Source organism: Neodiprion virginianus, chromosome 1 (genome assembly GCF_021901495.1).
Source record: "Neodiprion virginianus isolate iyNeoVirg1 chromosome 1, iyNeoVirg1.1, whole genome shotgun sequence".
Taxonomy (NCBI): Eukaryota; Metazoa; Arthropoda; class Insecta; order Hymenoptera; family Diprionidae; genus Neodiprion; species Neodiprion virginianus.
In genome coordinates this window covers 29360789-29374575 of record NC_060877.1, presented here as the reverse complement: position 1 = coordinate 29374575, position 13787 = coordinate 29360789, and the positions used below count along the sequence as shown (strand labels likewise).

At 45.7% G+C, this 13787-nt stretch overlaps 2 protein-coding genes across 2 annotated transcripts; both read right to left on the bottom strand.

Annotated features, from left to right (window-relative positions):
- Positions 1–28: 28 nt before the first annotated feature.
- On the bottom strand, positions 29–2801 carry LOC124303628 (galanin-like G-protein coupled receptor npr-9). The gene is made up of 5 exons (XM_046761078.1): positions 2766–2801; positions 1360–1836; positions 1086–1253; positions 584–786; positions 29–489 (listed from the first exon to the last, which is right to left on the bottom strand). Exons 2-5 carry the CDS (start codon positions 1710–1712, stop codon positions 83–85), a joined length of 1131 nt encoding a protein of 376 aa, XP_046617034.1. The 5' UTR covers positions 1713–1836; positions 2766–2801; the 3' UTR covers positions 29–82.
- A 355-nt stretch (positions 2802–3156) lies between these two features.
- Positions 3157–11858, bottom strand: LOC124305325 (uncharacterized). Its single transcript, XM_046764627.1, has 6 exons — positions 11647–11858; positions 8473–8603; positions 6858–7167; positions 5438–5684; positions 4528–4923; positions 3157–4449 (listed from the first exon to the last, which is right to left on the bottom strand). Exons 1-6 carry the CDS (start codon positions 11835–11837, stop codon positions 4333–4335), a joined length of 1392 nt encoding a protein of 463 aa, XP_046620583.1. The 5' UTR covers positions 11838–11858; the 3' UTR covers positions 3157–4332.
- Positions 11859–13787: the final 1929 nt, after the last annotated feature.

Sequence of the window (13787 nt, the reverse complement as noted above, 5' to 3'; positions counted from 1 at the left end):
TACCCATTACATGATACATGCTATAAAAGTAGATGATTAATTTTTTAGGGTAACAAATAATGTAAAACAGAACAGTCAAGTTTTACGGAGAATAGGGTCCTCGGGGAACCTTAATGCTGTTCATGTTGCTCTTCATCTTCTCCCGGTTGACTGTAGTGACATTTGCATCATCAGCTTTGGTGCAACAGGACCTGACCCATGCAACAGTGGACAACGCTTCGTTGATAAAGGCGTACATAAACGGGTTAGCGGCGGTGTTGAAGAGCGACAAAGTAGTGACGACGGCTTGTACGTGCCACCAGATCCTCCCCGAGAGGGTGATGTAAAGCTTGATAACCGCGAAGGTCCACATCGGTAATCTGCAGACAATGAAGACAAGGATCAAGGCCAATACGACCCTGACTGTTCGCTTATTCCGGTGTGCGAAGGGTGGGGAAGACATGGGTCGTCTGAGGGTGACTGGTGAGGTCATGGTTGCACTCGTTGTGGCTGTAAAAATCGAACTCTCGTTACACTTGGGGCTCTGAAACGTGGATTTCGAGCAGCGACATTTCTCAGCTCTTCAAAAGTCGAATTCTCTAACCGGTCGATGTTTCGGTGAATTGTGACTCGCTGCTGGTCGCCAGGTTCAATTTGTCGCCGCGTCTTCTCCGCCTCCATATCTTCAACGCTAGGAGTAGGTGAACACTCAGGAAGGCGATGGCCAGAGGCAGGAATATCGCAACGTACATAGCCACGTAGGTCACCGCAGCTTTCGACCGATCCGTTGTTAAGCACAAGGAAGCCCTACGGTCGTAAAAATTGTTTTCATTTAGTTTGAACCGTATTTGTCGTCGGTCAAAATATCATTGAAACTGGCAGTAATTTTACTTTCTGCTTTATTTTCGTAACGCTTTCAATCACTTTCTTTCTACAGACTATTATTTACTCTTGGAAATAAAACCAGGAATACGAAAAGCGTGAAAAATGGTTTTGATTGATGATAGATAGAATGAGCGTTATAAAATTGTTGAAACTAAATTGCGAGAAAATTCTCTTTGGATACTCTAGTTTCTCAATAATGAAGAATAAAAATAAGTTCACACCTGTAGTACGAGACGTCGGTCAATACGATCAGAGTGCCAGTGGCGTAAAGCTTGAGAACGGGGTAAGTTGCACCAATCGAAATACCCCAGATGAAGAAGATGAGAAGAGCGACTATCGGCCACGTTGGTCCAGCAGGTGGCGGGTAGGTTGGCTTGATAGCACGGTACCTCGAACGATTCAATAAAAGGTTATCATCCAGGTCCATTATGGCTTCAGATCATTGACTCAATGGTTTAAAACGCACAAGAATTATTATGAAAATAAAATTATTACCGATCGGCAGCAATAGCTGCCAAAGCAAGGGAACTCGACAATGCTGCCGTCGTCTGGAGGCACGGTAAGACAGAGCACGCCCAATCCGGAAGCGTCCAGAGAATGTTGGGGTGAATGAAGCCTGACAAGGTGTTGTAACCGGAAGTAGCCAGCAGCAGAAGATCCGACAAGGCGAGGGATAAAAGCACCCCGCGGTACATTGGCTTCAGGGGCGAATTGATACCGATGCCAAAACTGACTCGCCATAGGACGGAGAGGTTTCCGAATGTTCCGATGACCACGATGGGCCAGATTACGATCTGGTAGCCGATTCGAGCCCCGAAGGAGTACATTGACAGGTCGGACTCGTTCATGGTCGTGGCGAACTTTATGCTTCGTTAACTTTGTTTGAATTTATTTATAGACTACTTTCAACACCTTCGCGGCGTTATTCCATCGAGCTATATAATGTCTCTCGGCTTTTGACTCGTGGTTGGCCTGTGGTTGGGGAATTTTATTATGGTACTGCAGACTGCAGCGATAATGATGAGAATTTATATTCACCCTAACGAATCGGGTGCGGCTTACGAATGTCTTTCTCAAAATTGTAGCGGTATTTTCTTGTACTATATCATGTGATTTGCCACGTGTTCCGTGCCAAATTTGTCGTTCAACGTCGTCGCGGTGGTTACGTTGTAAATTCATCAATTTTAAATTACAGTGTCTATATCCTCAAGCATCGCGTCTTATCTTCAAGCGAGCAATAATATAATTTTCGCGAGTATATAATTTAATCAGTAAAATAAGTTACAATTTTGAGAAATGGAGAAAAATATAGCTGAAGTATCGTGTTCTAATGATTATATTATCTGACAATGCGTCGCAAGTATACTAGAGTTCACTTCAGTCTATTACATTAATTAACTTTCTGTGACAGTTATATGCAACTTGTATAAATTGTTTTCTGGATATTGAATCGATTGTGTGAAGTTTCACGTGTCGATCACTAGTTTGATTCAATTGGCCAGTCTCTCCAAATCTTCAGAAATAAGTTAGTTCTATTGTTTTAAGGAAAGAAGTTTGGTTTCTAAATACTTTGCAATATGCATTGCAATGCCCGTTATACGATTTGAAAACGTCGTGAAAAAAAACTTGTGACTTTATAGAACGAGGGAAAAACAAAAACAAAACAAACGTCACCAAAATTTTCAAAATTTATACTAACAGAGGCTGCTTGTTTAAAGAGTTAGAGATCACTGATCAATTTGGAACCTAACAGTACGACAATAAATTAATTTTATCGACAAATATTAACAGATATGATGCACAAAGAATAAATAAATTTTATCGAAAGATAATTTCAACACTATTAAACCCGTTACAATTTCCAAAAATTTTAAAGATAACAGAAGCTGCTCTTCCCAAACCTGCTACGTATATTAAATTACAAGAGAATTTCGCACGGCCAGCAATCACGAACTGAGCCCACCTGGCGTCGGAATTTCGGTAATATACGAAAACTCGTTCGCCCTGGCGAACGCGTCAGCGACATTGTCATACCTGACAAGCGATTAGCTGGGTAAAGGCCATCGAGAGTGGAGAAGGCACGCAGGTGAAGCGCGTCACATATGTGGGTGAATATACATATACGTGTGTAACTTGCGTACACGTAAGTTTGCACCTATGTGGATGAGGAGACATAGAGACAGACAGAGGAGGCGGACGGGACTCGAGAGGGCAGAACGGCCGACATATGGCCGTTGGTTGGCTGGTGTTTGTTGCTTTGTTTGCACGCGGTCACGCGCCATCGGACAGATCTGTGTTTAAACCTTTTATTACCTAAATATATTATACAAAACATTTGCTGTATGAAACGATAATTCTCGTCCCACTCCCCCCTAGACAAGGCGGGGGAACGCTATGAGACTGCATTCAGTTTTTGCGATGATCGCGGTGCCCAGGGAGCATGAAATCACTGTCGAGTAACTTTTCATGCGGCTAATTCAAGCTTCGAGCGTAACCCTCGTCAAGCTTTACCTCTCTTCTGTTCGCATTTTTTGTCGAAAAACATTCGGGTTTTTCACATCAGTGATTTTACTTCGTTTTGGTGAGCTTGATTCCTTTTTTTTTTTTTGCCACGCACGTCATTGTAGGCAGTTTTGTCGATAACTAAATGCGATAATTGTGACGTAAAAGTTAGGTTTGATTTTGAATCGTCGTGAAAAAATATGCGAAGCGTGATTGATTTTGTGATATCAGAATGATCGAGCCAATCTATGGTATTGCGAATCGCAAATGAAAATGTAACACGAACAAGATGTAATTCCTCGAGCAGTACGTTGAACTGCAGTTGCTTCTTGAAACTTCATAGTAAATACTTCATCGGAAGGCGAGCATGAACCGTACCGGTGTGCAAACATCTCACGTCTCTCAAGTAATATCGACGCAAATCCACTTAACACTTGACATTTAACCATGCAACCGGATTTGCTTAGCTGCATGATTCCACGGCTCGAGAACGCAATATTTGCAGGATCCTTTGCCGTACCTGCATACCTCAAACTGCATTGTTTTGAGAAAACTTACAGAATAGAAATTTAGAGAAGAAAAATTAGATTTTTTGGGACCTGCGGACAGTCTTTAGAATTTGGTGATTCGAGGTTAAATTCAGTCTTAAACGTGGTTTATCATTCTATTTTTCTCAATAACATGTTTACCGAAAAGCATACGCGAAATTTCCGGTCAGAAGCAAAACGAGAAGTCGGACCGTTGCCAATCGTCAACGGAAGTTGAATATTGAACAATAGATCGAACAAACGGTGCAAGAGTTCAATGTTCGAATGATTATTCGTAAATCGTACGACAACGCCGTGCAGTTGGAGATACGCCAGTAACGCGATTACGGTACAGTGCTAATTTTCAACAACCGTCCCGTTCACGCGCCACGATTGTTCGCGTCCGACGGTGTCGAGGTGCGTTCACTTTATTCCTCACTCAGATATCCGAAAGTGAGCAGATGGGTCGCTGGTCAACCCTGAACCGCTTCCTTGGCCTCGACCACGAAGACCCTCTGGAGAATCGATTTTCTCGTGACCGACTCCTTCCGGGCACCTGTGGAGTCACGAAGGAGAATTAATCCTCGATGAATTCATCTCTGCAGAAATAAAGCGACCTAATGTGCAACTCTACCTTCCGATTCGCGGACGACACGTCCTCCCGTGCGATCACCTTCACCGTCGTAACAGTCTCGAGTTCCTCCGGGGTCACCGATATCCTCAGGACGTATCTTTTCCCTGACTCCAGAGGCTCTGCCACCAGCTTGAAGAAACTGTCAGTCACCTTTTCGTCTCTGATGATCCCTGCGGGCCCCTTAAGCAAGGCCCGGAAGGATCCCCCGCTGCAGGAACGCATCAAGAAGACGGTCCCCGCGTTGCTTCGCGGTCGATACTGGAAGTTTACCAGTCCGCTGTTCTTCCGGAGGTTCGTCGTCTCCGGATGGCCGGTGCGCAGAGTCTGCGTCGGGTTTCGACGGAACTTGTGACTCTCCACGGTTACTCGGCGCGACACGTTGTTCGTCCTACTCACCTGCGTTCAATATCGAGATATTTCAGGGGCTTGATGCAATTCTCCTTTTTCGAATGATCTCGAGAAACTTTGTGAAGCAGCAGGGAAAAGAATTTACACCTAGGGTTTTGCAGTGAATATTATTAATCGTTCGGTTTTGACAGTCTTTACTGAGGATTTCCGTAACCATGGATAACTCAAAGATCTGAATGTATTCAAATGCACACAGAGGGGTAAAGAATTCAAAAACTTCCAGAATAGACAAAAAGCATCACGAATTGTAGGCTTCGTGTATAATTAATTGAAAATGGCATTTGATCCAGTATAATCGATCGTTATAACCGATTCACTCCAACGTCCGATGTAATTTAAAATCCTCTTTCGAGGAGTTGAAATTTTCGCAATTCTTATCTCCGTTTCAATAACGTATAAAATACAATGCAACGCTTCCTCACGCGCTCGATAATGCTAATGTCGTTTATATTTACCTGTCGGCACCCATATAGATCTTTACAAGATATGACATAATACGAACCGCGTAGAGTGCGAAATGGTAAGTGGTGTTGAACCTCATTCCGTTAAGGGTCAGCCTGGGTTCCCTGGGGCAGTGAAGGCCCTCGGGAATGGGACGTCGCCGTTGATGTCCGGAAGTCTGAGTCTTGTCTAGGGGCCAAGCCGAGGTTGACTGGAGTAAGTTTTGCGCGGCGCACAACGTCGCCGGGGGTCTGCGCTGCCCAGATGTCACGGCAAGGCAGTATTCAGTCAGATTGGTAACGGGCCGACTGTAAGTCAAGAGAAGTGTCGTTGTTGCAGACTTTGAGCACGTATTCTCACGTCAATATTTACTTTACCCGGTGTTAACTGAATACTCGACAGCCGTTCACCGCCGCCAGCCCGGGGCCACCCGCACGCGCAACACCGACGTATATTCAATCACGGAATCGGCGGGCAAAGCGACGCCGCGTTATATGCACCGTGTGCTTCGGCAACCACGGACTGTTTTCACTTACCGGTCTGACCGCTAACGGCTGAACTACTTGCGCATTTCGTGATCCGGGAAAACGACACCGCGTCAATCGGCTCTCACGGTTGAAAATAATTACCGTGAAACCGATGGAGATATTTTATTTTCGACAGCATTTCGAAACTACTTCTTCAGCGACAGTTTCAAGGTTTACTTTGTTATTTGTTCGTTTTCTCCTTTTCCTTTCATCGAAGTGAATCGTCTTGACGTTTTTATTCCACGCCAGACAATATTATGCAACTGAGAATATTTAACACTTTCATTGAAACTGTGTAGGTATTGTACCGCTATGTTTACTGGGATCCACCATGTTTACGTGGCAGAGGATCACGGCGCCGAATAAAGTAATCAGCTGATCGTCAGATCTGTATATTTCACTAAGGATACCAAGGCAAAGAAGGCTTCGTACAAACTGTTTACAGGTTCTCGTTTCGGTGTATTTGATAAATACCGTGAGTTGAAAACGAACTTCGTGGATTATCTATTTGTAACATGTAATTTTCAAACGAATTCAGTATTTCTTCCAGATGCTTGAATGGAGAAACGAAAAATAGAATAACAGCTTGGTATTAAATTTGATCGGAAATGTGAAATACCGATGGAATATCGATTAGGCAAGATCGGTAATAACATTATTAACCGGTAGAACGAAGTGGAAAGGAGCGTAGTTCGATATCAGTCGTCGGTCAGCGCGGCGATGAAGCGAAAAATAAAGAAAACTAACCGCTTTTGCTGCAAGTGCAGCTGCTTGCTGCACGAGAGCAGCGGTAAGAAGGTAAGAAGTGAAATATATTGACGCCGGTAGACGAATCGATTGATTGATCGACCTATGGTTTCTCTGGGTTTCTCACGGCTTCCTCCTCTGTTTCTTACGGTTTCTTACAGTTTCTCGTACACTGTGGGGGTCAACCGGGTACAGGACCGTTATTACCTCCAGCTCCACGAGACTCCGAGACGTCGTTTGCTCCGTCGCTGCTGGAACCGCAGGAGATGACGACGGTGTCCCGTGCCACCGTTCCCGAACTCGAGGATGGATTGGTGCTCCAGAATCTCCGTCGTGGCGTAGAGACGGACCGTGTCGACGCCCCGACGCTCCGCGCTGCCGTTTGACGTCGTCGTTGATCTTATCTCGAAGCGGTAAACGCCCTCCTGTGCCCTCGTCATTGAGAAATTTCGCGCCTCGACTCCGGCGTAGGTGAACAACGGAGAACCCGGCACGAGCTTCGTCACTGGCCATCGCTCTAGTCACAAAGTGGAGCATTCTCATTGTCAGTCATAGTAACGTTCATGCGACAGACTATTGTCCCAAAATGATTCACGATTACTTCCGGCATTGGCTCACCGGAGTTTTTTGTATAACACATTCATAATATGTTTGAGGACGATGAGTAAAATAAAGATATCAGAACTTATGAGCTTGATATTCGATGTACATGGTTAAAAATTGATCGAATTCAGTATCTGGCACTGATCTCAAGCTTGTACATCGCACTGTATATGCCTCCTAATACACGGATAGACGTAGATAGACGACACAGAATGGGGGCAAACTTGCATGAATATTGCGTGTCAGATAGTTATGCGTGTTATCGATAGTACCGATTTGGGAAATACATAATCGAACATCAAGCTAGTCTGCTTCGATCCCAGTACCCCGGACTAATCTAAAATTATGTACTTCGTGGAAAGAAAAAGCAAAAAAAGCGAATATAAATCAAATACGAATATAGATATTTCTCTCCATCCGCGGTGAGACGGATGAAAAATAGGAAGATGCAGCGAGTTTGCTAGGAGACACGAGGATCTGGCTGACATGCAACGTACGTGTGTACTTATGACGCGTATATGGCTATTCGCCTTGGCAATATGCTCTGTCTCCGGTGTTCGGTCAGAAAACTGCTTGTTAGCGCATTCCAGGAGTGCGGTACGTTACGGGTTTTGCCGCTAGAAACTTGAGTTTCGTTGGCTCTTTGAAGAAGGGATTTATTGCTGAACGTCTCGCGTTCTATGCCGGCCTAGGGATAGACTCGCAACTCCCGTTTGTCGCGAGTCTTCACTTGTCACATTTTCCCCGTGGTACGACGAAACAATTTTCGCTCAATAAATCTAGAGGCGAGATACAGTTTGGGCACTGAATATTTGTACGAGACCGTTCTCTCCAACGATAGAATCGGTGTAGGTATAATGGTAGGGAAAATATTGAAGGAAAATAGTACTTAAATTTCATCAACAACGGTAAATACAGTTTGACCCGAGGCTCCTTATTCAAGGCACGGTACAAACGGAATTTGAAGTTTTCTACGTCGGGCGGGAAGCCCATAAATTGAACATCTCGAACGAATAAATTCAGAGCAACATGACAGCTTAAAGAAACTCTGCACCATGTGACAAACGGTAGTAAATCTCTTTCGCGAAAATATATAACGTTATTTAGGGGTTCCCAATGCGCCTCGCTCTGTTACCAAAAAACCGAAAGTCATCCGGACCTGCGTCTCAAAAAACATGGGTCAGCGATATTAAAAGAAATAAAAAATGAGATTACTCACTCTTCCCTTCGTCAGCATCCGACTCGTTTTCTGGCGGACGGACGTAGCTGACCGTCCAGGATATCGGGCCGCTGCACGGGCTGACCAGCAGCGTAAAGGGCGTCCCTTCGTGATGAATCAGGTAGTAGAACCTGAAATCATTTAATCGAATAGTTCAGCTTCGGGAGCAGGCGCAGAGAGGGAAGGGAAGCGAACCTTGAGTCACTCGAGGTGTTGCAGTAAAGGTGAAATGTGAGTCAACTGCGACGGGACGTACGCATGCAGGCGATTTTGCATAAACGCATGTAACATTGACTTTCGAGCAGTTGTGCTTGAGGACGTCGGACACGGTATCGTATATCCGTACGTTCCTTGCGGAGTGAGAATTTCACGTCTTTAAACCGGCAAAACGCACGCAATAGTCGCATTTTCAGACCTGTGTTCACTCGGAATGGGTCATAAATTAATCTCAAGCTTGGCCAGGTTTCACATGCTCATTTTCTATCAACATCAAAGCCACCCGCATTTGCACGTGTCTCGTTACGTATACAATGTCTGTGCCATTTCTTTGCTACTTAATAGCAGACCTACAGACGCCTTCCAAGTGACGCCACATTGCAAGACAGAGGGCTTTAATTGTGGAATTGGGAAATATTCGGCACACGGATACTTAGTCAGGATATGCGCAGTGGAATGTCAACTGTCCAAATCAATTTGCGACTGGTTTTAGTACGGATTAATAAAAGTTCGAAAGACGGAACAGTAATGTTGAATGAAACGATGTTACGTTACAAAGAATACTATGTACGCAACGATTCTGTTATTTTTACACACGCATGATGTGTTGCTTTACCTCACGTCGTAAATTACACGTTCTACGCGTAAAGTTAGTTGAAATATTATTATTTATAACATAAGACTGTGTACAGACCTTTTTCGATGCTTTTCTTTTCAACATATCGGTGACATGTTGATCATGCCTTACACTGCTGGGTAATATTTAAAATACAAATGGCATTTTGCATTTAATATTTTAAACATTTTTAAAGTAACAATTTACATCGACTCAGTTAAATTATATTTTTAAAAGCATTTTTTACTTCTTATTTTAAATGGATCTGTGGAAGTATTTTACCCAGCAGTGATGCTTAAGCGTCGCTAATGGAAATTTTTGAAATTGATTTCGATCATTTCTAACATTGAAAAACGACCACGAGTCACCCAACCTCGACCGTTTCGACGATCGAAATTCGAGGAGCCTTGCAGTGCGAGATGTGACGAGAAAGAGGTGCGGAACGGGGTAAGAAATGGAGTGTCGAGCTACGTGGAGCGAAGACGAGAAAATCGCGCTGAAATATGTACATTTTATATATAGGTGCATACACCATGGCCCAGTTAAACGCGCGGGACGTTTTTTTACCTCGTCTGCCATGACTGTCTAAAGAGGTTGGCTCTCCGCAGAAAAGAGCTAGCCGGAGATTAAAGAGAGAAGTGCAGCAATAAGGCTGCAGGGGGACCGCGAATGGCAGAGGCAAATGCAGTAACGGTGCAGCAATAAGCGTGCCGCCGATGCTGAACGGCAGCGTCGGTGGCGGGCGTCGGGACGCCGCTCGCTGCACGTGCTTGCCAGTCACCGAGCTATTGTAAAATTAGCGTCGGGGCACAATGCCGGCGTCGCGGCGTCTGGGGTCGCGCGCGCGACCCCCGGTCTAAATCGGGCACCGGCTTTGCACAAACCTCGAATCAATTCTGGTATGCACCGCGAGGGGGACCGACGACTTCCCTGGAAACCCATCTGATAGCGAGATTTTATTAGCCGTGACGTCGCGACAGGACGCGCCGTTTGGTGCACGTGGGTTCTCGCCACGACGCAACGCCCGACCCTCTTTTCAGCGTCGGGACGCGCTCCAGGTGACCGACGATGGAATCGCTGGCAGGACACCACCGCCGGAGGAAGCATTTCTAATCTTCGTTTCATACGTCAATCGTTACCTCAAAGTCTGAGAGTTTTTAATCGTCCTCCAATTATACCCAATTCCAGCGACAAAAATGCCTTTCCTTGTATTGGAATACGATCAACGGTGCGGATAACCGGAATTTTTTTTACATTTTTACTGACCCGTCTTAACGATTATTATTGTTTCCACGGATGGAGAAAGAATTTTTTGAAAAGCCCAAATATGGCGTAAAAATGTATTATTGATTCAAAAGAATATCATTTAATTTAAAAAGAAAAAAAAAAAACCGTAATCTGGACAACAATTTGCATCGTTGAGTCAAACTGCGTTTACATGTACTGGAAAAGCACTTCCTCGGGCATTTACATATTTGATACAGGGTTTAATATGTCTCAGTTGTCTCAGATTCCGAGGGGATAGCATTGAACACCGTTTCAGAATTCAATCTCAGAACTAATGATGCCAATTTTAACCAGGCTCGTGAAAACTTCCGCAGTATAATCGCTTTAGAAATGTTCACAAACTGTATGTTATAGAACTGTCAGCAGCGTTATCGAATGTTACGCTACACGGTAAGTAACCGCAAGGAACTGACTACACGGTAGTTTCGAAAAATATCAACAGCATAACGAGCGTGATAGGGAACTGAATAACAATTCCTAATAAGCGACTCGAAGTTTATGCTCGCGGTATGCTTATTCTAGAGATTCCATTGCTTTTAGAAACACGTAAAATTTGAGAAAAATCTTCTGCGCAGCGGAAGTATTTCTGAAAACATGTTCACTGTTGCAGACTTTCGCAAAGAGGAGGCCTAGAACTTTTGCTGCAAAATAAAATTATGACCAACACATGCAGGTGATGCTATTCTCGAGTTGGCTCAGTGGTCGTTTTTATCATCAATAGATCCAACTAATTGATGACAGATTTTGATTTCAGTAAAGAATTTACTCTTCAACCGATCCGAATAAGCTTAAAATTATTCTAAATCTCGGTTCTAGGACGTTGAATTGTGTGAATAGTACACTCAAAACTTTGATAGTTCAAAAACACTCTGTCACACTGACGTATATAATTTCGGAGAAACTACTTTTGTAACTGTCAGATCGTAGAGTATCTATAGCTACGACTTTACGATTAATCATTGGAAGTGACCGTGTCCATCGTACGAGAGGGGAAAAACAGGACTTGGCGAGGCCAGGACGAAGCACGCGAATAAAATAATGAAGGTTCGACTTACTCTGAGTTGGTCCCGGGGCGAAGGGTGGCGGTGATCTGACTGTCCGGCTGGAGAACGCCGGTCCGATCGAACTCCTCGGCGCGCGAGGCTTTCCCTTGGCCAAAGGGTCGGGGGCTGTCAAGAGGCGACTCACCCTCGGCCTTGTCCATCCGAGCCACAACAAGTACGAGCCCGATCAGAAGTGGCGGCATCGTGGCGTCCGGCCTCGAGAGGCGAGGGAGTTCGACTGTGCGTGGAAACGCAACGCGGTAGCTTTCTCGGAGAGGAGGGCGCGCTGCTGCACCACGGAGTCCGATCCCGCCGACATTGTGCAACCCCTCTTGGTCCCTCCCACCGCTTCTTCTTCTTCTTCTATCCCATTCCCTTCCTGGTTCCTCCTGGAACGCCGAAGAGGATCCTCCGGCAGCGTCGCCTTCTCCTTCCCACCCGGAGGCTGCGTCACGCGTGTATCGCACGACACGCACTTTCGGCCACGTTAAACGTCGCGATTTTTGCCCTTTTTAACCGATCCAAATTCGCTGGGTATACACGTATGACCGTCTACAGAGAAAGGGCGAAGCAAACGTCGAGCAGGGTTCAATGGCTGATCCGCCGATGTGATACAGAAGTTGGAAGATTTCACTCCGTTCCTACTACTCGACACCGTTGTTCTCCAATCTCGGACCAAAGTTATCCTCGCCTCTGTTGGAGTAAGAAAAGAGTTCATCTGTTGTTAGCGAAGGTATATTTCGACATGGGAAAATAATTGTTTCGTTATTATTGTCAAGTTTTAACCGCGCCAAATGTGATTCGTTAACTGTTAACAAATTTCTATCGATCATTACTTGGCTCAACTAAAATTTGATAACAATAACGAAACATTTATTTTGCTATATTAAAATACACGTTTGTTAACAGCGAATAAAATCTTTTCTCAGTGTACGAGTATTATCCTCGGTTCATCCAGCGGGTTAAGCCCGCACCGTGCTTAAGCGCGATGTCTTAACGAACTTTACGGTTTTACGAGCTACTCGAGGGCGATCACCGGGTTCACGGTGAATTTTTCTAACAACCGCCAGGATGATGGACATACTCAGAGCGGTCGAACGGCGAGTACATAACTCAATGGTCGCTCTGATGACCTCCTACGCGGCAGAGCTCAGAGCCGGTCTCCTGCAGAGTACGGTACGACAGTTTACGGAGGGTATGGGCCGGAACCATAAAATATTGAAACGGGAAACCCTTTCGTGCCGGTTAGGGAGCGTGGACCCGCGCGGGGTCGACGCGCGGAAGATCCGCGTCGTGCGTGCTCGGCAGAACGGGGCGAAGACAAGGCCACAACCTCAACCGGGATTCACCCCATGGCTGGGCTGTAGACGAGTGTCTAGCTGGAGGCTCTAGACGTGCGGCAATTTCTGCGGAGGAAGGGCCCATTTCGGCGGTAGTAAAGCCGTGCCTCGAGGCAACTCGTATATCAGCCCCCCCGTAAACTTCTATCGGTTCGATTATATATACGTATATAGAGGCGTGCATGACGCTGGACTCCCCCCCTCCTGTCCTCCGCGGCGAAGAAACGGTCTTCCCAAAGAAAATTGCTGCCCACCTACGAGATCAATCCTTCGATCATCGTGATACAAATTGGATGCGAGCGAAATTCGAAGCCCACCCGCTTGTTCCGCGCGTGCAGCTCTGCTGTTCCTCGTCAGAATCGCTTACGCGTCGCGCATCATGGTGCAGCCCGATGTGCGTGCAGATTGTTTGAACCGACGATATACAAAGAGCCGGGATTAATTTAGAAAGAAATGAACCGTACGTTAGCCGCGCGGATCGGCTCGTTTCCCTAAAAGTAGAATCCGCGCTCTTACTTTCTTTTCTCTCCCTCTCTCGCTCTCACTTTCTATCTCTCCGCGATCGTCATCGTCTCTCTCTCTCTCTCTCTCTCTCTATCTCGGGCAGGGGCGGGGGGAGCGAATTCGCCCGAGTTCGAGATTTTCTGTGATTTATTTCGGCGTGACGCACTACGGAGAATTTCGAGCGGTCGGTTCGGTTCGGTGCAGCCAGCATACGTGGAGGATATCTGGGTGGTTGACCGTCGACTCGGACCCCAATCGGTGACTTCGTTCGGTCTCTCGGGTCATGTTTACGGGGGCAGGGGAGAAGAC

What these genes read in the sequence shown, in the direction of transcription:
- LOC124303628 (XM_046761078.1), bottom strand. Translation starts at nt 1,712, where the DNA reads ATGAACGAGTCCGACCTGTCAATGTACTCCTTCGGGGCTCGAATCGGC. An exon ending in GCAGCTATTGCTGCCGATCG is followed by an intron (nt 1,254 to 1,359) that starts GTAATAATTTTA and finishes GAATCGTTCGAG; the next exon opens with GTACCGTGCTATCAAGCCAA. An exon ending in ATTCACCGAAACATCGACCG is followed by an intron (nt 490 to 583) that starts GTTAGAGAATTC and finishes CGATTTTTACAG; the next exon opens with CCACAACGAGTGCAACCATG.
- LOC124305325 (XM_046764627.1), bottom strand. Translation starts at nt 11,837, where the DNA reads ATGCCGCCACTTCTGATCGGGCTCGTACTTGTTGTGGCTCGGATGGAC. An exon ending in CGCCCCGGGACCAACTCAGA is followed by an intron (nt 8,604 to 11,646) that starts GTAAGTCGAACC and finishes AAATGATTTCAG; the next exon opens with GTTCTACTACCTGATTCATC. An exon ending in TGTCGTCCGCGAATCGGAAG is followed by an intron (nt 4,450 to 4,527) that starts GTAGAGTTGCAC and finishes GTGACTCCACAG; the next exon opens with GTGCCCGGAAGGAGTCGGTC.